At 43.2% G+C, this 21,092-nt stretch overlaps 1 protein-coding gene across 1 annotated transcript in view; it reads left to right on the top strand.

Annotated features, from left to right (window-relative positions):
* Nucleotides 1–21,092, top strand: part of LOC311139955 (thrombospondin-3a-like) — a gene marked incomplete at its 3' end in the record, with an annotated part of 37,008 nt that overhangs the window by 10,074 nt on the left and 5,842 nt on the right. Inside the window, exons 4-20 of the mRNA XM_084174950.1 lie at nt 646–738; nt 1,357–1,539; nt 2,575–2,651; nt 2,771–2,928; nt 3,055–3,285; nt 15,933–16,136; nt 16,415–16,668; nt 17,057–17,159; nt 17,273–17,305; nt 17,420–17,502; nt 17,619–17,670; nt 17,806–17,954; nt 18,232–18,372; nt 18,475–18,549; nt 20,274–20,426; nt 20,572–20,790; nt 20,924–21,083. Of these exons, the coding sequence (XP_084031076.1) occupies nt 646–738; nt 1,357–1,539; nt 2,575–2,651; nt 2,771–2,928; nt 3,055–3,285; nt 15,933–16,136; nt 16,415–16,668; nt 17,057–17,159; nt 17,273–17,305; nt 17,420–17,502; nt 17,619–17,670; nt 17,806–17,954; nt 18,232–18,372; nt 18,475–18,549; nt 20,274–20,426; nt 20,572–20,790; nt 20,924–21,083 (2,368 nt within the window). The remainder of the gene's footprint in view (nt 1–645; nt 739–1,356; nt 1,540–2,574; nt 2,652–2,770; nt 2,929–3,054; nt 3,286–15,932; nt 16,137–16,414; nt 16,669–17,056; nt 17,160–17,272; nt 17,306–17,419; nt 17,503–17,618; nt 17,671–17,805; nt 17,955–18,231; nt 18,373–18,474; nt 18,550–20,273; nt 20,427–20,571; nt 20,791–20,923; nt 21,084–21,092) is intronic.

Below are 21,092 nucleotides of genomic sequence, written 5' to 3'. Positions count from 1 at the left end.
AGCCAAGATACTAACTGCCCCCTGACTGTGGTAGGTGGGTTGTGAGCTACTGCAGTAGGGATGTTAGAAACCACAATGCAAAGCAGATTGATAAGTGCTGTGGTGGTGGCAATGTGAGCGACCAGGGGGGAAAGCCTGGTGAGATCATCCCAAAGGACTAGACAGTAAAGGGGTAAGGATGGTGGGGTTTCCAGACAACCCTCCCAAAGTCAGTCCAAAACTGCTTATTTTACTCTCCGGAGGGAGGGAGAGAGGGAGAGAGAACCTCTCTTAGATTTCCAGTCATGTTGAGTTCTTCTTGACCCTAGCATGCACCATTTCAGACTGACTGCCCTGCGGTCATGAGGTTAGATGGCAAGCACTTGACCCAGAACACCTAGACTGCCAGGAGTCCCATAAAGGCCTCCACTTAGAGGTAGCTTTTCCGTTTTTTGAATGGGTTTCTGGAGAACATGGAAAGTGCTAATGGTGTAATCGGGCCAAGGCTGCTCGTGGTATTGTTCCAGAAGGGCTTTAAAAACTACTTAGAATACCTAACGACAGCGAGACTGGTTTAAAATATTGTGGTCCTTGAATCCTGTCGGTGATGTTCGTGAAAGGTGATGAAATGCCTGAAGTGTGTTGTGATATGATCCTATCTTTCAGAAATACAATGCTGACTTCGACCTGTCTGCCAAAGAGGGCGCAGACACTCTGGCCTTCATCTCACTCCTGGAGGAAAAACTGATGCCAGCTCTGGTGAGGATCACTCAATTACTCAGAGAGAACAAGACAGACAGGGAGGGGGCTGAAGGGAGGGAGAGAGAGAGTGTGTGTGTGTGGAGAGAATGAGTGAGGAGGTTGTAGAAGACATTTCTGCAAGAATGAGATGACGTGGAAGATGTCACTAGTTGTGCACTAGTGACTGGGTGGTGCCACATCACTCTGATTATCGCAAAATGTTATTCTAATTTGCTTAATTTATTTGATTTTGTCACATAACCGCTTACTGCGTTTTTGTCCTACTTAATCTCGCTTCTCTCTGTCTCACTAGAAAGATTGTAGTTAATTATACCTGGTGCCATTGTGTCCTATAAAGAAATACCTCAAACATTGTTTCCTGTGCCAGCAGGACAGTGTCAACATGGAACAACATGTGGCTTCCTGCAGCACTTTGAAGTGGGATAAACAGCCACTGTGCTCTCAAGCATTGTACATCAATGCCAAAATGTGTTGCTCAACTGCTGTATTTTGTGTCTGTTTGAAATCATCCTAAGGATTCTAATTCATAGTAAATACTATGTCATTACCTCCAGCTTGTAGAAGTCCTTTTGCATCTCTTTCACACTTTGGTGCTTCTCTCTCTTTCTGGTCTAGGTCTATACTCGGTGGATTGACCCTAAGAACTATGTGGAGGTGACTCGGCGCTGGCACGCGGAGCATGCCCCATTCCCCCTGAACTTCTTCCTGCCAGGCAGCATGCAGCGCCAGCAGCTGGGGAGGCTGAGGCTGGTCAGGGGAGACGAAGAGTTGACAGCAGGGGAGGAGGTGGAGAAGGAGGTGAGTGGAGGGGGAGAAGGAGGAGGTAGGGTAGGTACACCCAAAGGCAACTATTGTTTTAATAGTCTTTCCAATCTTTCCAAATAACATTTTATTATGGGGCCCTTTGCAACCAGTCTAGTGGGGGAGGGGATACTGTATTGGTACCATATAATTTATATTGTTTATAGCTAAACTTCGTAACGCTTTGATGATTTAAAAAAATTGGTATGAAGGAAAATCTTATAATTGGATTTAATTAACTGGAAATGCCTACATATATTGTTGAGAAAGCATTTTTGTTTACGTTGACTGAGGACCAGAGACCACTGTTTTTTTGTGTGTTTTTTTTATCACTCTGCAAAAATACCAAAATATGTGGTTGGCACTCATGCAGTCATGCACTGAGGAAGGAATCCATGCTGAAACACCTGTGCACAGTAAAAACCAATAAACCATTTTCTAAATGAGTGCCAACCGCATGTTTTGGTTTGGAGTTCTTGTCCAGTTCGGTCTTGTACAACATGCATTTAAATATACCACCGCCGTTAGCAAGTTAGACTACTACTTTTCATTAAAAACACCTAGAAATGGCCATAGAATTCCAGGTGTGTGAATTGGGATAGGTTATATAAAATAAATTGTGAATAGTGCCATTGGGGGTTTTACGCTGTGAGGAAACCATGTGTTGAGAGAGGTGTGAACATTGGACATGCCTCCATAGCTGAGCTGACGCATGCTTCAGTCATTGTTGCTCCCTGTGATGATGTAATTGTTTATAGGGTTGCCATGGGAACTCAACTTGTTTCCCAAAGGTTGGTCCAGGGCAGAGCCATATCTAAATCCACGGCTCTGGTCTAGGGTACCTTTTTTCAGTCTTCAGTCTGTAATGGTTAAAGACCTGAATATGGATGGGGAAAGCTGACTCTAGACCAGTGTTTTGGAATAGCCTCTTGCAGAAATTCATTAAGGAATATATCATAACTCGAAATGGTGGAAATGTGAGAATTTGGCCTGAGGTCAGTTTACAGTCTGTCAACACCTTTCTCTCTCCAGCTGTACCGCGATGCTATGGAGTGTATGGACCTTCTCTCTCAGAGGCTGGGCTCAAACAAGTTCTTCTTTGGAGACTCGTAAGTCCACACAGAGAGGTTCTACCTCAAGACATTCAACTGGGAATTCAGCACCTCAACTTAATTCACTTGCATGGCATCCATATGTATCTCTAACTACATGACGCTGTTCCCTCCAGACCTTCATCTCTGGACGCCTTTGTCTTTGGCTACTTGGTGCCCATCCTGAAGATGAAACTGCCCAATGGAAGACTCCAGCAGCACCTCAAGTCACTGGACAACCTGAGCCACTTCTGCTCCAACATCCTGGGGCTCTACTTCCCCAGCGAGGGACGAGGTGTGGGAACACATAACATACTGTACATGCAGTATGATAATATCTCAAATCTATTAAATAACTTGCTAATGTTGTTAACTTTTTAATTCCATGTCTCACACTTTCTCTTGTTTATCTTTTGTGTAGATGGTTTCAGTCGTAAGGTGTCCTCCCAGCCTGAAGGGGGTGACGCTGACAACGAGCCTGGTAAGAGGCGCAAGCAACTGCTGTCGGTCCTGGTGGCCCTGGGCGCCATGTTGAGCTACGCCCTCCTCACCGGCATTGTGGCTATTCAACACGTCCAGCAGGAGACGCTAGACCACCGTCCCCCAGGCCTCAGGTCACTCTCCTCCCACGAGGAAGAGGAGGAGGATGAGGGCTGAGGATGGGGAGGAGGAGACGGCCGCAATTCAAAACTGATCTTCTGCCTCTATTCCTAATTCTTCGTTGACACTCCCTCAGAAGTCTGGAATGACTGGATAGGTGTTAACCAATATGGCAGAAACTCCAGTTAACCTTATAGGCTAGGTGGAACGTTTACTCTACTGCTGATGCCTCAACAATCCCTTCAGATCCTGGAGGAGGAGTCAACACGAAGAAGGGGCAAGGGGTTGGTGTTTGATTGGGCCAAAGCCATAGAGTACGATGAAGAGGAGGAGGAGCATTGTGGAAATATACATTAAGATGCTTCAACGATGCACCAAGAGTGCGCCGATGTCTTACTTGGAGAAGAATGTTTGGACGTTTTCTCTGCTTCTCTGATCCAAATCATACCATTGCTTTTCTCAATTTCCTGTTGCTTTATCTTATTCAAATGATTATACTTTAGTATGTAAGTTGTATTATTGAGGGAACAAATCCCAGATAGCATTTGTGAAATTGGAATTGTTACTGGATTGTTAGTAGCATTAGCACATTCTTTCTGAACACTTGCCAAAATAACCACCATCTACACCACAGTAGACAGTGTGTGAGGTCTCTAGATGTTTAGAAATAATAATAATTTCAACAGAGCACTTGAACATAAGGCTGAGAACTGTTTTATAATTTTTCACCTACCATGAATTTGAGGGCCAGGCCTGCAATTTGGGGCATTTAAATGTTTCAGGACCGCTTCAAAATATTGTGGAAATTGCCCTCCCCAGGGAAGTTCAATAAATCACTTTAATGTTCCAATACATCTGCTCGCTGTGTAAAGGCTTCCCCTGCTTTAGGATGATAGTTGATCTCTTCAGCCATACGGGGTTACATTATTGTCTAATTCAGAGTTGCAAGAAGCTCATTGACTTTGTATTTTTCAATTTCTTAAAGGTAGCCTGTTGGAGAGTAAAATTATTTATGGTATGTACATTTGTAATGCAATTGTTAGTGGAGTTAAACTTATTCAATCTTGTTTTGAGGGCAGAACTAATGTTACACACAGGTTGCCATACACCATAACCCTAAACTTAATCCAACCCCTGAACCTGCCTAACCTTAACCAATTGGGATTACTTGCCTACATTTAACCAAACACATTTGTTTCTGCCCTCGAGGCAAAGCTGCCCTCAGAACCAGATACAATAAATATATGCCAAAATGAGGATGTGGGCTATAAAGATGAGGATGGTCCCATATTGAGGGGGGAACACCTGTAGCGTGAATAAATAGCATACATTTTTTATAGTGTGAATAGGAGTTGAAAAAGCAAACTGTAAATTATATTAATGTAGGCTTCATTTTCATGGTTGAATAAATGGATCACATACATACTTTAAAATTGTGTGGAGGAGATATGTTATTTTGTGTAGTAACTATTGTAATACACTGAACTTTGGATTGGCCTATCTGGGACAGGGGTACTTGTGCTTGGAAAGATGAAAGAGCATGCTGCAACACATGGATACATATTTCAGCCTGGTCTCATAGACTAAATGTAACAGAAAATCCAGGACACCCAAGTTACACTGAACCAAAATATAAACACAACATTCAAAAATGTTACTGAGATACAGTTCATATAAGGAAATCAGTCCGTTGAAATCAATTCAGTAGGCCCTAATCAATGGATTTCACATGAGTGGGAATACAGATATGCATCTGTTGATCACAGATACCTTAAAGAAAAGGTAGGGGCATGGATCAGAAAACCAGTCAGTATCTGGAGTGACCACCATTTGCCTCATGCAGCGCAACACATCTCCTTCGCATAGAGTTCATCAGGCTGTTGATTGTGGCCTTTGGAATGTTGTCCCACTCCTCTTCAATGGCTGAGCGAAGTTACTGGATATTGGCGGGAACTGGAACACGCTGTCGTACATGTCGATCCAGAGCATCCCAAACATGCTCAATGGGTGACGTCTGCTGAGTATGCAGGCCACGGAAGAACTGGGAAATTTTCAGCTGCCAGGAATGGTGCACAGATCATTGCGACATTTATTGCCATCGATAAAATGCAGGTGAAGAAGCCGGATATGGAGGTCCTGGGCTGGCCTGGTTACACGTGGTCTGTGGTTGTGAGGCCGGTTGGATGTACTGCCAAATTCTCTAAAATTACATTGGAGGCGGCTTATGGTAGAGAAATTAACATTAAATTCTCTGGCAACAATTCTGGTGGACATTCCTGCAGTCAGCATGCTAATTGCACGCTCCCTTAACTTTTAGCATTTTAGCAACTTTTCAACTACTTACAACTTTTTAGCTACTTTGTTAGCTAAGCCTTCCCCTAACCTGAACCCTATTAGCTAACCCTAACCCTTTAACCTTAATCCTAACCCCTAGGCTAGCTAGCGTTAGCCAGCTAACTAGCATTAGCCACCTACCTAATGTTAGCCACAACAAATTGGAATTCATAACATATCATACATTTTGCTAATTCTTAACATAATGTACATTTTGCAAATTCGTAGCATATTGTACGTTTTCTAAATCGTAACATATCATACGAATTGTAGTTCATAACATATCATACGAAATGGATGATGGACATCCACAAATTAATACATACCATAGGAAATGTAACATATCATACTAAATGAGTTTCTCAGATTTACATACAGAATAATACGAAATGCTCTGAGACCAGGTTGCATATTTGGATATTACTGTAGTTTAGTTGGGAGAAGATTATTAAGAAATAGACACAGCAAATGACCGATAAGGATGGATAAACATTTCCATATTTTTTCTTGAAGGAGATACAGTGACTGGAACTGGGCACCTGGCCTTGTAGTTCCTGGCATCCACCCTCCTTGTTGCCCCAATAACTTGTTTCATTCGAACCTGGTCCCCGCAGACCAACATCTGCGCATGACGCCATCGGCAAGGAATCCCGCATTGGCTCCTGTTGACGCAGGGTTTTTGTTTTGTTTAGCGTGTGCGTGCGTGCGTGGCGTGGCAAGCGCGTCTCTTTCCGAATTGGAATTTTTGAGATCCACCAGTTTCTTTCCCCTTATGCGCTTTGGAGCAATCACCGAGCTGCACCCCGATTAAAATAAACTCCCTCTGCTTTCAATGAAATCTCTAGGGGCTGAGTTTAATGACCTTGAAAAATGATCTGGGAAAGAATTCCTGTTTTAAGAGTAGGGAAAAAACATGATCACCCTCATTTTCCATGAATCAGAAAAAAACGCAACACTGCATTTGCGCAATCTGCAGCAATGAACAGAGGTCAGAAATTCGGCTGAATTTAGTTTGGTAAAATAGTGCTAAAACGGTGAGTCAAAACATATTCAACTCGACCAGGATAAGACGCAATACATTCACTCATATTTTCCTCTCAGGAAAACCAATATGAAAAACCGGACACTGGAATCCAAAACCATACATACTACAGGCTTGTTGGAAAGGTAGCAATCCAGAAATGTGGCAACAATGAGTGGGTCTATATTTTGCATAGGCCTATCCAGTTGTCATCATGGTCCAATAAAGAAAATGTATGAGAAATATATTTTCTCCATCACATGCTGTTAAACCCAAGTTGCCCCGGCAACTCAAAAGTAATCAAACAAAAACATTTCACAAGCTGAGGGATAGGAAAATAAGGGGGAGGGCTGGAGACTTGAGGAGAGAAGTTTTATGCATGTGGAAGTTTTACTCATATAGCCTTTTTATCCGAAAGCGAAATGGCCATCTTACAAAGATTCAAAATATTTATTGAATGTAGTCATTTCTGTAGCCTTCTTCTATTAACACTGATATTAAAAATAGATCTGTGTGCTTTGTACACATCCAGTAATACACTTGGTAATGGCATGCTCTCCAGTGCACATTTAAACTGAAAAAATATATAAACGCAAAATGCAACAATTTCAAAGATTTTACTGAGTTACAGTTCATATAAGGAAATACGTCAATTTAAATAAATTCATTAGGCCCTGATCTATGGATTTCACATGACTGGGAATACAGATATGCATCTGTTGGTCACAGATACCTTTACAAAAAGGTAGGAGTGTGGATCAGAAAACCAGTCAGTATCTGGTGTGACCACCATTTGCCTCATGCAGCGCGACACATCTCCTTCACATTGATCAGGCTGTTGATTGTGGCCTGTGGAATGTTGTCCCACTTGCTGGATATTGGCGGGAACTTGAACACGCTGTTGTACACATCGATTCAGAGCATCCCAAACATGCTCAGTGGGTGACATGTCTGGTGAGTATGCAGACCATGGAAAAACTGGGACATTTTCAGCTTCCAGGAATTGTGTACAGATCCTTGCGACATGGGGCCGTGCATTATCATGCTAAAACGTGAAGTGATGGCGGAGGATGAAGGGTACGACAATGGGCCTCAGGTATCTATGTGCCTTCAAATTGCCATCGATAAAATGCAATTGTGTTCATTGTCCGTAGCTTATGCCTGCTTATACCATAACCCCAACAACATCATGGGGCACTCTGTTCACAACGTTGACTCTGTTCACAATGTCAGCAAACCGCTTGCCCACACGACGCCATACACGTAGTCTGCGGTTGTGTGGCCGCTTGGACGTACTGCCAAATTCTGTAAAACCCGCTTATGTTAGAGAAATTAACATTCAGTTCTCTGGCAATAGGTCTGGTGGATATTCCTGCAGTCATCATGCCAATTGCACGCTCCCTCAAAACTTGAGACATCTGTGGCATTGTGTTGTGAGACAAAACTGCACCTTTTATTGTTCCCAGCACAAGGTGCACCTGTGTAATGATCCTGCTGTTTAATCAGCTTCTTGATATGCCACACCTGTCAGGTGGATGGATTATCTTGGCAAAGAAGAAATGCTCACTAACAGGGATGTAAAGAAATTTGTGCACCAAAAATGTGAGAGAAATACACTTTTTGTGTGAATGTAAAATTTTGGGGATCTTTTAATTCAGCTCAGGAAACCATTATTTTGAAGTAAACTTGGAGTCACGCTTTGATATGGTGTGTGGTCCTCCCACTAGGATTTGCGAAACTGTGCAGTTTAACAATTAGTCATTTAGCAGACACTCTTATCCAGAGCAATTAGGGTTCAGTGCCTTCCTCAAGGGCACATCGACAGATTTTTCACCTAGTCGGCTCGGGGATTAGAACCAGCGACCTTTCGGTTACTGGCACAACGCTCTTAACCACTAAGCTACCTGCCGCCGCCCGTTTATTAGGTAGGCTACAGATGAAATAAATTATGATGAACTTCACAGGGTGGTGAAAGTGTGTGGTGATCTTGATGCTCCTTTTCAATAAATGTAAAGTGTATTATTCTGTTGACATGATGATCGAAGCTTGACTGCCATTAGTGAAATAAATATATTCTCGCTCTTATCCATAATAATCTCATCATGTATTTGTATTTATATTGGATCCCTATTAGATTATACACCTACACACCTACACACACACACACCTCAGGTTGCCTCTGCTCCCTGCCAGTAGCCATCCCCAGACACACACACTCTGACAAGTTGACGTCTCGTCACTAAATTAATCCAGACCTCAATTTGCTGCTGCAGCGTAAACCTGTTTATAAATTATACATTTTTCTTTCAGTCCCCACAAAAAACGCAACCAAGTGCCAATGCAAGGCCCTCACTCTGTCACTCAGAAACGTATTCCAGTTTCTGCCTGCCAGCTGAAAATCTTTACCAGTGTGTGTGTGTGTGTGTGTGTAGGCTACCTGAAAATCTTTACCAGTGTGTGTGTGTGGGCTACCTGCCCATCCCCCTCTGAAGCATAGGCTACTGTAGCCTACTGACGTTACAAGTGTGATTCAGAAATTAGGGAGAGATTTTTAATTACAGAAGAATGGATTAATTTTTTCAATGCAAGTTAAGGATACTCTAGTTATCACGTTCCACATTGGATTTATTAACTACCAAAAAAATGTTCTTTATTCTGGTGCCCCTCTGCACACACAATTATGTTAGCCACCTGGCTAGCTCTGGTTCAACGTTAAGCCAACTCTCGGAAGAACAAAGACATTCAAAGTTCCTTCATAGAAGCCGCTCCTCCGTAGGTATAATTCTACGGGCCTAATTCAGATAATTCATGACATAACAAAATGACCAGCGCTTCAATCCAAGCCTCCTCCTCGGCTCCTCCACCCTCTCTCGCTCTCTCCCTATTTGCAAAATGTAAATTGCATCTCGCGCCCTACACTTGTCTGTCCATCGCGCATGTAAACAACCAAAGATTGCCCTGCTTGCACTGATTGGTGAAGTAATTTAATGTCGAGCTAAATGAAAAAATTAAGGATTTCAGAGGTTTGTGTTGTATTTTGGGGGGTATTTAATAGGGATCCCCATTAGCTGCTGCCAATGCAGCAGCTACTCTTCCTGGGGTCCAGCAAAATTAAGGCAGTTATACAATTAAACAAACATTACTATATATTTCACAACAGATTTCACAACACATTAAGTGTGTGCCCTCAGACCACTACTCTACTACCACATATCTACAACACAAAATCCATGTGTACGTGTGTATAGTGTGTATGTTATCGTGTGTGTATGCATGTTTGTTCCATAAGGTGTATTTTTATTTGTTTTTTTTAATCTAATTCTACTTGATGTGGAATAGAGTTCCATGTAGTCATGGCTCTATGTAGTACTGTGCGCCTCCATAGTCTGTTCTGGACTTTGGGACTGTGAAGAGACCTCTTGTGGCACCTCTTGAGTCCCCTGTAGCTCAGTTGGTAGAGCATGGCGCTTGCAACGCCAGGGTTGTGGGTTAGTTTCCCACGGGGAGACAGTATGAAAACGTATGCACTCACTAACTGTAAGTTGCTCTGGAGCGTCTGCTAAATTACTTAAATGTAATGTCGTGTGCATGGGCACACACTTAATGTGTTGTGGAGTGTACATGGGTGTCCAAGCTGTGCACCAGTAGTTCAAACAGACAGCTTGGTGCATTCAACATGTCAATACCTCTCACAAATACAAGTAGTGATGAAGTCAATCTCTCCTCCACTTTGAGCCAGGAGAGATTGACATACATATTATTAATGTTAGCTCTCTGTGTACATCCAAGGGCCAGACGTGCTGCCCTGTTCTGAGCCAATTGCAAAGGCAGGTCCCTTTTTGTGGCACCTGACCACACGACTGAACAGTAGTCCAGGTGCGACAAAACTAGGGCCTGTAGGACCTGCCTTGTTGATAGTGCTGTTAAGAAGGCAGAGCAGTGCTTTGTTATGGACAGACTTCTCCCCATCTTAGCTACTGTTGTATCAATATGTTTTGACCATGACAGTTTATAATCCAGGATTACTCCAAGCAGTTTAGTCACATCAACTTGCTCAATATCCACACTATTTATTACAAGATTAAGTTGAGGTTTAGGGTTTACTGAATGATTTGTCCCAAATACAATGCTTTTAGTTTTAGAAATATTTAGGACTAACTTATTCCTTGCCACCCACTCTGAAACTAACTGCAGCTCTTTGTTAAGTGTTGCAGTCATTTCAGTCGCTGTAGTAGCTGACGTGTATAGTGTTGAGTCATCCGCATACATAGACACACTGGCTTTACCCAAAGCATGTCGTTAGTAAAGATTGAAAAAAGTAAGGGGCCTAGACAGCTGCCCTGGGGAATTCCTGATTCTACCTGGATTATGTTGGAGAGGCTTCCATTAAAGAACATCCTCTGTGTTGTGTTAGACAGGTAACTCTTTATCCATAATATAGCAAGGGGTGTAAAGCCATAACTCATACGTTTTTCCAGCAGCAGACTATGATCGATAATGTCAAAAGCCGCACTGAAGTCTAACAAAACAGCCCCCACAATCTATTTATCATCAACTTCTCTCAGCCAATCATCAGTAATTTGTGTAAGTGCTGTGCTTGTTGAATGTCCTTCCCTATAAGCATGCTGAATGTCTGTTGTCAATTTGTTTACTGTAAAATAGCATTGTATCTGGTCAAACACAATATTTTTTTTAAATTGGTCAGCTATTTGAGCCAGTAAAGGGGGCTTTACTATTCTTAGGTAGCGGAATAACTTTTGCTTCCCTCCAGGCCTGGGGGCACACACTTTCTAGTAGGCTTAAATTGAAAATATGGCAAATAGGAGTGGCAATATTGTCCGCTATTATCCTCAGTGATTTTCTATCCAAGTTGTCAGAACCCGGTGGCTTGTCATTGTTGATAAACTCCCCCCAAAAAATCACCTCTTCCACACTCACTTTACGGATTTCAAAATTACAACGCTTGTCTTTCATAATTTGGTCAGATATACTTGGATGTGTAGTGTCAGCATTTGTTGCTGGCATGTCATGCCTAAATTTGCTAATCATGCCAATGAAAAAAATTATTAAAGTAGTTGGCAATATCAGTCGGTTTTGTGATGAATGAGCCATCTGATTCAATGAATGATGGAGCTGAGTTTGCCTTTTTCCCCAAAATGTCATTTAAGGTGCTCCAAAGCTATCCAGACCTCAATACTATCATTCTTTATGTCATTTATCTTTGTTTCATAGTGTAGTTTCTTCTTCTTTTTATTCAGTTTAGTCAAATGATTTCTCAATTTGCAATATGTTTGCCAATCGGTTGTGCAGCCAGACTTATTTGCCATTCCTTTTGCCTCATCCCTCTCAACCATATATTTTTTCAATTCCTCATCAATCCACTGGGATTTAACAGTTTTTACAGTCATTTTCTTATGGGTGCATGCTTATTAGTAACTGTAAAAAGCAATTTCACAAATGTGTCAAGTGCAGCATCTGTTTGCGGACCAACAAATATTTTTTACATCAACAACATAGGAATCACCAGAAAACTTACTGTATGACCTCTTATACACTATATTAGGCCCAGCCTTTGGAACTTTGGTTTTCCTTGATATGGCTACTATATTGTGATTACTACATCCGATGGATCTGGATACTGCTTTCAAGCACATTTCTGCAGCATTAGTAAAGATGTGATCAATACATGTTGATGATTTCATTCCTGTGCTGTTTGTAACTACCCTGGTTGGTTGACTGATAACCTGAACCAGGTTGCAGGCACTGGTTACAGTTTGAAGCTTTTTCTTGAATGGGCAGCTTGATGAAAGCCAGTTAATATTTAAATCACCCAGAAAATATACCTCTCTGTTGATATCACATATATTATCAAGCATTTCACACATGTTATCCAGATACTGACTGTTAGCACTTGGTGGTCTATAGCAGCTTCCCACAAGAATGGGCTTTAGGTGTGGCAGATGAACCTGTAGCCATATTACTTCAACAGTATTTAACATGAGATCCTCTCTAAGCTTTACAGGAATGGGGTTCTGATTATAAACAGCAACACCTCCACCATTGGCATTTCTGTCTTTTCTGTAAATGTTATAACCTTGTATTGCTACCACTGTATCATCAAAGGTATTATCTGAGTTTCAGAGATAGTCAGAATATGAACGTCATCTGTTACTAGCAAATTATTGATTGACCTTGTTTCTTAAGCTACATATGTTAACGTGGGCTATTTTGAGCACTTTTCTGGGATGCTTACTTTTTTTCATTGCTTTACTGGGAAGCTTAGCAGAAGTAGATATGCTCATGTTATTTATGTTAGTGCAGAGTGAGCTGGACACAGTGGACTTCCTACTTATCAACAAAAGTTACACCCATTGAGCTGCAATAATCACGTAGCCAGTTGTGAAGAGAAATAATCCTGCTAAAGCGTTCAATGCCACGATTCAGAGAGGGCACAGGGCCAGATATGATGTGTATTTTATTAGTGTCTAGCAGAGAGTCAGTCAGCTCTTTAAAATCCAGTTTCAACTGTTCAGAGCTGGCCTTCATAATGTAATTAAAACCCACATGGACTACGATAGAATCGATTTCCATGTCCTGACGTAGTACATTCGGGAGCACCTTAGTAATGTCATTTACTCGAGCTCCGGCATAGGACATTGTAGACTCAGGCTTTGCAGAGCCTACCCCCATCACTGTATCTGCGAGCTGTTGGCTAGAGCGCACTGTGGGAAGACCAGAGTAGGCTATCCACATTTGCTATTTAATGCAAAAGTTTTTGTGACAAACTATTGGTAGAGTTGAAAATGTGATGGAAACACATTGAACTTTAGATTTGGCCTAGAATCGAATATAACCACTCTATGGAAAGATTAAGGAGGTAGTTAAGGAGTGTCCAAAAAAACAAAAATATTTCCTGAGCTTTCTTATATCTCCTAGATATAGGACAGACACTTCAAAACCTTATTCCTTATGATTTATTTTTTGACAATCTTTTTTGCCATTTATGAATGTGTTATTGAATGCTTTTCTATGGGCTATAGTAGTAAAGGACAAATTAAATTTTATCAACAAAAAATATATATGTATATTTTTGATAGGCTACCTAAAGGGGTCCTAAAATGTAAAATCAAATAGCTAAATGACCATCTTAAAACAATTCTAGATGTTAGCTTAGTAGAACTTAGCCTACAAGCATGGAAACACATGTGAACCATTTTATGACATCTTGTTTGTTTTTCTGTTTTGTTCTTCTGTCCTTCCCCTCTTTTATCTTAATGCCCAGGAGAATATAGTCTGATATGTTTGAAGTACATAGCCTACTTAAGGCTATACGCCCCCCAAGCTCAACTCTGGACCTCGAAGCCAGTTCTACCTGCGTTATTTCATTGTTCCCTTCTAATCAGGGACTGATTTAGACCTGGGACACCAGGTGGGTGCAATTAATTATCAGGTAGAACAGAAAACCATTAGGCTCCGGATCTCATAGGGTAAGAGTTGAATACCCCGGCTATACCTTAAACAAAGGAAATACCTTTATATCAGATGAATGACTGTATAGACTACCGGCACAGCCTAGATTATGGTTGTATAACATGAGAATTGAGAAAGTTGGACACCACGCACGCCTCAGGTTATAGCAGGCGAATGAACTCCCTCGCTGACTGTCACATCCACTCTGAGCGAACGAGGTACTTGGCTGGAGCTCGCCCGTAAGAAGCCAGTCGACATTTGTAACGGCTCTTGAACCTACATTCTGCGGTCAACTCACCCTGCAGACTTATTTTTTTTCATTTTGAAATAAAGCTCCATTCATCAACATCAAACTGGACTCTCGGCGGATAGTTATTTACTCCTGTTGATTTTCTTGTCAACTTTCACGCACCGTTTCTTGGGACATGGGTGCGAGGCGCGAGTTGGCAACTTTTCTGGCTCTATCCACATTTCTATTCGTTGCAACATGTGAGCCAATGGATAAGCAAGATATGCAAGGTAAAATGAATAATACTAACTCACTCATGGTAATGTGTATTTTGTGAATCATCGAATGAAATTAGGGGGAAGTGTGTTTTCGAAATTAATTGATGCAGACAGTTATTTCAAACAAGCGCGCATTTTTGGTCTGGACTGCCATTGACACACATAAACTCGAGATGGTTATTATAATCCTGAAAATATTAGTTAAAACTGTAATATTATTTAAAATGAATTGTGTGCGCGCCCTATAACCATTTCCAATGCGAGCATAAAACACTCCACACACAGGGTGCAACGTTTTTCTCTCACCTTTATGGCTTGAAATGTGCTGTTTTATCTCTATAGGCTACTTTCTATCATCTGTTTTCTCATTCATCTTGGTTATGTTGGTCTTGTTTCACTGCTGGTTAATTAGGCTATTTATTTTCATTTCATACACAAATAATATTCCTCTCTCTTTTCATTCTTTTTTGAGATGACCAGTTTTTTCCTTCCACTTGTCATAACTGATCATGTCTCCTCCACTTGTATTCTTTCTGACATATACAGGAACAGAGAAAGTGCTAAGCCAACTATTTCCCGACTTCCTTGGCTGACTTTCCCCATATTCCCCTCTTTCCCCCTTGAGTGCTCACAGCCTGCTTGTGGCAGAAATCCTGACCATTGCCAAACCAGTGTGTGAACGGGTGAGGAGGTGTCAGAAATAATAGCAAGAGAGAGGGAGGCAGCGTGATAAGGAGGAAAGGGAAAGCCTTCTTATCAAGAGCCAGAAAGCCTGCTCCTTTTACTCCTCTCCTTTGTTCCCCCTGGGTTTTAATATCCAGCAATGTGTCAGCATGGGCTTTGACTTTTGTCACTATGAAGTTCTCTGTGATAAAGTTCAGGAATGCCACTACTAAAATTGATGGAAGTAAATTAATTCTGTATTGGTGCACAATCTAGGAAAGACAATAAAGACAGAGGGAAATTCAAAGTCAAATGAAGAGAAAGGAAATAGAAAAATATGTGTAAGAAAATAGTTGATATGTACTATGTATTTGTAACCTACAATGTCTATTGAACTAACATTTAAACTGTAGATTGGGACTATTATAACTTGTAAAACTTGTTTCTTAAGAAGTCTTCATAAGGGATGTGGTTGTAATAAGAGTCAGATTTGCTATTGTTAAGTGAGATTTTGCTTCAGAGATGTCAACTAGTCACCCAACAGGTGTCCTCATATACCTGGGCAAGGGTCAAAGGTGAGGCGTTATCATGGGACTGGATGAGAGCCTTTGATCAGGGAAAATGGTAGATAGATACCCTCTCTCTTCTCCATTATCTATCTGTCATTCTCTCCTTCATTCTCTCTCTCCCCACCCCCTCTCCAGTCATTGACATGCTAACCCTGGACTCCAAGACCAGTGTGTCTGCGGTGGAGAAGGTAACAGGTGCCATGAGTGTGCTCAGTGACCTCTACATCGTGTCTACATTCCGCCTGCCTCCCAAGATGGGAGGGGTGCTGCTGGGCCTCTACAGCAAAGAGGAGAACAAGAAGTACCTGGAGCTGGCCATCATGGGAAAGATCAACAAAGGTACTTAGATACTGTCACTCTCACCCACTGACTAAACCAGAATGAACTATTTCCCAGTTTCTCGGTGACGGAGCATACAACTAACTCAGTCTCAAACCACCTTTAGGATTTAAAAGTGTTCACATGAATATCAATCAAGTTTCCCTTTTTCCATCCCCCTTTTTTGTATCCGTTTTACTTTTCACTCCTTGTTCTTCTTTTGCAGTTATTAGTGACCTGTCCATGTTCAGTAAATCCCTACATTTAAGTTTTTCTCCCCCTTTTACCCTCTCTCATAGCTCTGGTGCGTTACGTGAGGGAGGATGGCAAAATTCACACAGTGAACCTCCAGAGCGCAAACCTGGCTGATGGTCGCACACACTCTATTATTCTCCGGGTCGGAGGCCTGCGCAGAGACAACCTACACCTGGAGCTCTACGTCAACTGTCGATTGGCTGACTCCAGCCAGGGCCTCCCTCCATTGGTCCCTCTCCCCGCGGAGGCGGAGATGGTGGAGATTCGTAATGGCTTCAAGTCCTACGCAAGGCTACAGGTGACAAGGAACACTGAGTCTGACACTAAGTCCCAATCCAATTAAATCCCATGCCCCTTTAGCTAGGGGCCAGGGCTTCATCTCAATAGCCCAACATTGCTTGCTGTCCTCATCTCCTATCCTCCATCTGCACTTATTTGAAAACACAGGGTGAAGCAACAAAGCCATATGGTGGATGCCTACTGGAAATTAGCTTTCACCTGTCAAGGTCTTTCACATCAGTGTAGATGAAGTGGAGCAGATGAGGAGTGGAGGCGACTTTTAATTGAGAGGTGGTCCTCTTTGACTACCTTTAACCATAGCAAGAGCTGTCATATCATATCATATCATATCATATCATAGCAGTTTCAACCACAGCATGGTGTGATCCAAGCTTCTCCCATTACAGGGCACTGTGGAGTCCCTCAAAATGGTGCTAGGGGGCAGTGTGGTCAAAGCAGGTGCCCTGACAGACTGTCCATTCCAGGGGGATTCATCAGTCTACAACACAGGTGTGTCCAAAATCAGTATATGACTTTCTAAGATGAAGTCTGTTATGAAAATGGTTAATCAGATGTGTATCCTGTACATGTTTCAACAAAAAGTATTTTTCCTCTTCTTACAGTGGGTGCGACTGCAGAAGTGAACTCCATTCTAGGTGAGTGTATTCAAATGTCTCTTTTCAAGTATACAGTGGAATCAATGTCTTATGGAAATGTGTGTTGGCTTTACTTTGACAATGATTGGGTATTCTGTGGTTATTGTATGTCAGGTGACCACACTAAGGCTCTGATTGGCCAGCTGATCATCTTTAACCAGATCCTAGGAGAGCTGCGGGAGGACATCAGAGAGCAGGTGGGTTGTGTGTGTGTGTGTGTGTGTGTGTGTACAAGTGTATGCATGCAGCATGTATGTGTGTCTGCATACTGTATGTGTATGTGCATTTTCATTGATGTCCTCTCCTTCTCCAGGTGAAGGAGATGTCCCTGATTAGGAACACCATTCTGGAGTGCCAAGTGTGTGGTGAGTGAACAGCCATGGAAACAAAACAATGTGTACTGAAAGTTTTGACCAATCCCTCATGTTCCCTGGTCTTGTCTTGCTCTTAAATACAAAACAAAACCTAAACGAACGATAAAGACGTGTGTTGACCTCCAGGCTTCCACGACACTCGTTCCCGCTGCTCCCCCAACCCCTGTTTTAAGGGCGTGTCCTGCATGGAGACCTTTGACTACCCAGGGTACCGCTGTGGCCCCTGCCCAGAGGGCATGATGGGCAACGGAACCCACTGCCAGGACATTGACGAGGTATGGCACAATAACAGACAGGAAATGGAAATTAGCCTGGCCGGGTTTTAAATGGTGGTTTTTACACTGCCTCACCTCAAGCTCACAGTTTAATGAGGCTTTTAGGGTGACAGCTGAGCTGTTGTCAAAATAGACCGCGTCACTTCAAGTACTGTACTCAGCACGGCTCTTATTTCAAAGAGGCCCTACCACTTATCTCTGTCTATTTCTCTCTCATCTCCCCCACTCTCTCTGTTCTCTCTCTATTTCTATTCTCTGTCTCTCTAACCTGTCTCAGTGTTCCATAGCCCAGCCCTGCTACTCTCCGGGTGCGTGTATAAACACAGTGAAGGGTTTCAGCTGTGAGCTCTGCCCCCCTGGTCTCTGGGGCCCGCCCCTCTTTGGGGTCGGACTGGAGTATGCCAAGCACAACAAGCAGGTACACACAAACACACTGTCACTTCTTTCCTTATTGACATAATCCATCATTCCCTATTGTCTTTTTTCTTCCTCACACACCTTGCTGTGGTTTTGTCCATAGGAGTGTGCAGACATCGATGAGTGTATTGAAGTTGCCAACGCCTGTGTGCCCCACTCCATATGTACCAACACCATCGTAAGTAGAAACCCTTCTCCAATGTCAAGGTGTTTATTACAATGTACACTGCTCAAAAAAATAAAGGGAACACTTAAACAACACAATGTAACTCCAAGTCAATCACACTTCTGTGAAATCAAACTGTCCACTTAGGAAGCAACACTGATTGACAATAAATGTAACATGCTGTTGTGCAAATGGAATAGACAACAGGTGGAAATTATAGGCAATTAGCAAGACACCCCCCAATAAAGGACTGGTTTTGCAGGTGGTGACCACAGACCACTTCTCAGTTCCTATGCTTCCTGGCTGATGTTTTGGTCACTTTTGAATGCTGGCGGTGCTTTCACTCTAGTGGTAGCATGAGACGGAGTCTACAACCCACACAAGTGGCTCAGGTAGTGCAGCTCATCCAGGATGGCACATCAATGCGAGCTGGGGCAAGAAGGTTTGCTGTGTCTGTCAGCGTAGTGTCCAGAGCATGGAGGCGCTACCAGGAGACAGGACAGTACATCAGGAGATGTGGAGGAGGCCGTAGGAGGGCAACAACCCAGCAGCAGGACTGCTACCTCCGCCTTTGTGCAAGGAGGAGCAGGAGGAGCACTGCCAGAGCCCTGCAAAATGACCTCCAGCAGGCCACAAATGTGCATGTGTCTGCTCAAACGGTCAGAAACAGACTCCATGAGGGTGGTATGAGGGCCTGACGTCCACAGGTGGGGGTTGTGCTTACAGCCCAACACCGTGCAGGACGTTTGGCATTTGCCAGAGAACACCAAGATTGGCAAATTCGCCACTGGCGCCCTGTGCTCTTCACAGACGAAAGCAGGTTCACACTGAGCACGTGACAGAGTCTGGAGACGCCGTGGAGAACGTTCTGCTGCCTGCAACATCCTCCAGCATGACCGGTTTGGCGGTGGGTCAGTCATGGTGTGGGGTGACATTTCTTTGGGGGGCCGCACAGCCCTCCATGTGCTCGCCAGAGGTAGCCTGACTGCCATTAGGTACCGAGATGAGATCCTCAGACCCCTTGTGAGACCATATGCTGGTGCGGTTGGCCCTGGGTTCCTCCTAATGCAAGACAATGCTAGACCTCATGTGGCTGGAGTGTGTCAGCAGTTCCTGCAAGAGGAAGGCATTGATGCTATGGATTGGCCCGCCCGTTCCCCAGACCTGAATCCAATTGAGCACATCTGGGACATCATGTCTCGCTCCATCCACCAACGCCACGTTGCACCACAGACTGTCCAGGAGTTGGCGGATGCTTTAGTCCAGGTCTGGGAGGAGATCCGCCACCTCATCAGGAGCATGCCCAGGCGTTGTAGGGAGGTCATACAGGCACGTGGAGGCCACACACACTACTGAGCCTCATTTGGACTTGTTTTAAGGACATTACATCAAAGTTGGATCAGCCTGTAGTGTGGTTTTCCACTTTAATTTTGAGGGTGACACCAAATCCAGACCTCCATGGTTTGATTTGTGTGTGATTTTGTTGTCAGCACATTCAACTATGTAAAGAAAAAAGTATTTAATAAGATTATTTCATTCATTCAGATCTAGGATGTTATTTTAGTGTTCCCTTAATTTTTTTGAGCAGTATGTACAGCGTCAAATCTTCACAAACTAGACATCGCCCTCTTGTGATCATTTGAGAGTACTGTAGAGCCGCTGTGTAGTAAAGCTGTTCTCTCTCCCTTCCTCCTCTCTCTCTTTCTCCCACCACTCCTTCTCTCTTTATCTCCCAGGGCTCGTTCAGGTGTGGTGGCTGTAAGGTGGGCTACCTGGGGAACCAGACAACGGGCTGCGTGCCCCGTAGGTCCTGTGCCACACTCAGCTTTAACCCTTGTGATGCCAACGCCCACTGCATCATAGAGAGGAACGGAGAGGTGACCTGTGCGGTAAGCAACAGTGATCTTTTACTACCTTTGCCCTCCTGGACAGGAAAAGAGGAGCTACATGCCCTATACTGCCAGCCTCGAAATACTACTTTATAGAAGTACTGTAGGGTTGGTTTAAAATGCTCTCCTTTCTTCCATTCTCCAGTGCAACATTGGCTGGGCCGGTAACGGGAACACTTGTGGCACAGACACAGACATTGATGGATACCCAGACCGCTCTTTACCCTGTATGGACAATGACAAGCACTGCAAAAAGGACAACTGTGTTTACACACCCAACTCAGGCCAGGAGGACGCTGACAACGACGGCATCGGAGACCAGTGTGACGAGGACGCAGATGGGGACGGCATCAAGAATGTAGAGGTATGTGTGTTTCCATCTCAGACCCTCTGTGATAATTGTATCTGGGTGTATGTGTGTGATAATATAACTTGTATGATTGTAAGTCATTTTTTCTCGTTTTTTCATGAACATAACTGGTGTTTATGATTTGCAGGATAACTGTCGACTAGAACCCAACAAAGATCAGCAGAACTCAGACACAGACTCTTTCGGTGACGCCTGTGACAACTGTCCCAATGTCCCTAACATTGACCAGAGAGATACGGACAGCAACGGGCAAGGAGACGCCTGTGACAATGACATAGATGGAGATGGTGTGTGTT

The sequence above is a fragment of the Coregonus lavaretus genome, assembly GCF_964263955.1.
Source record: "Coregonus lavaretus genome assembly, chromosome: 13".
In the NCBI taxonomy this organism is placed as follows: Eukaryota; Metazoa; Chordata; class Actinopteri; order Salmoniformes; family Salmonidae; genus Coregonus; species Coregonus lavaretus.
This window is presented reverse-complemented; position numbering and strand designations above follow the sequence as displayed.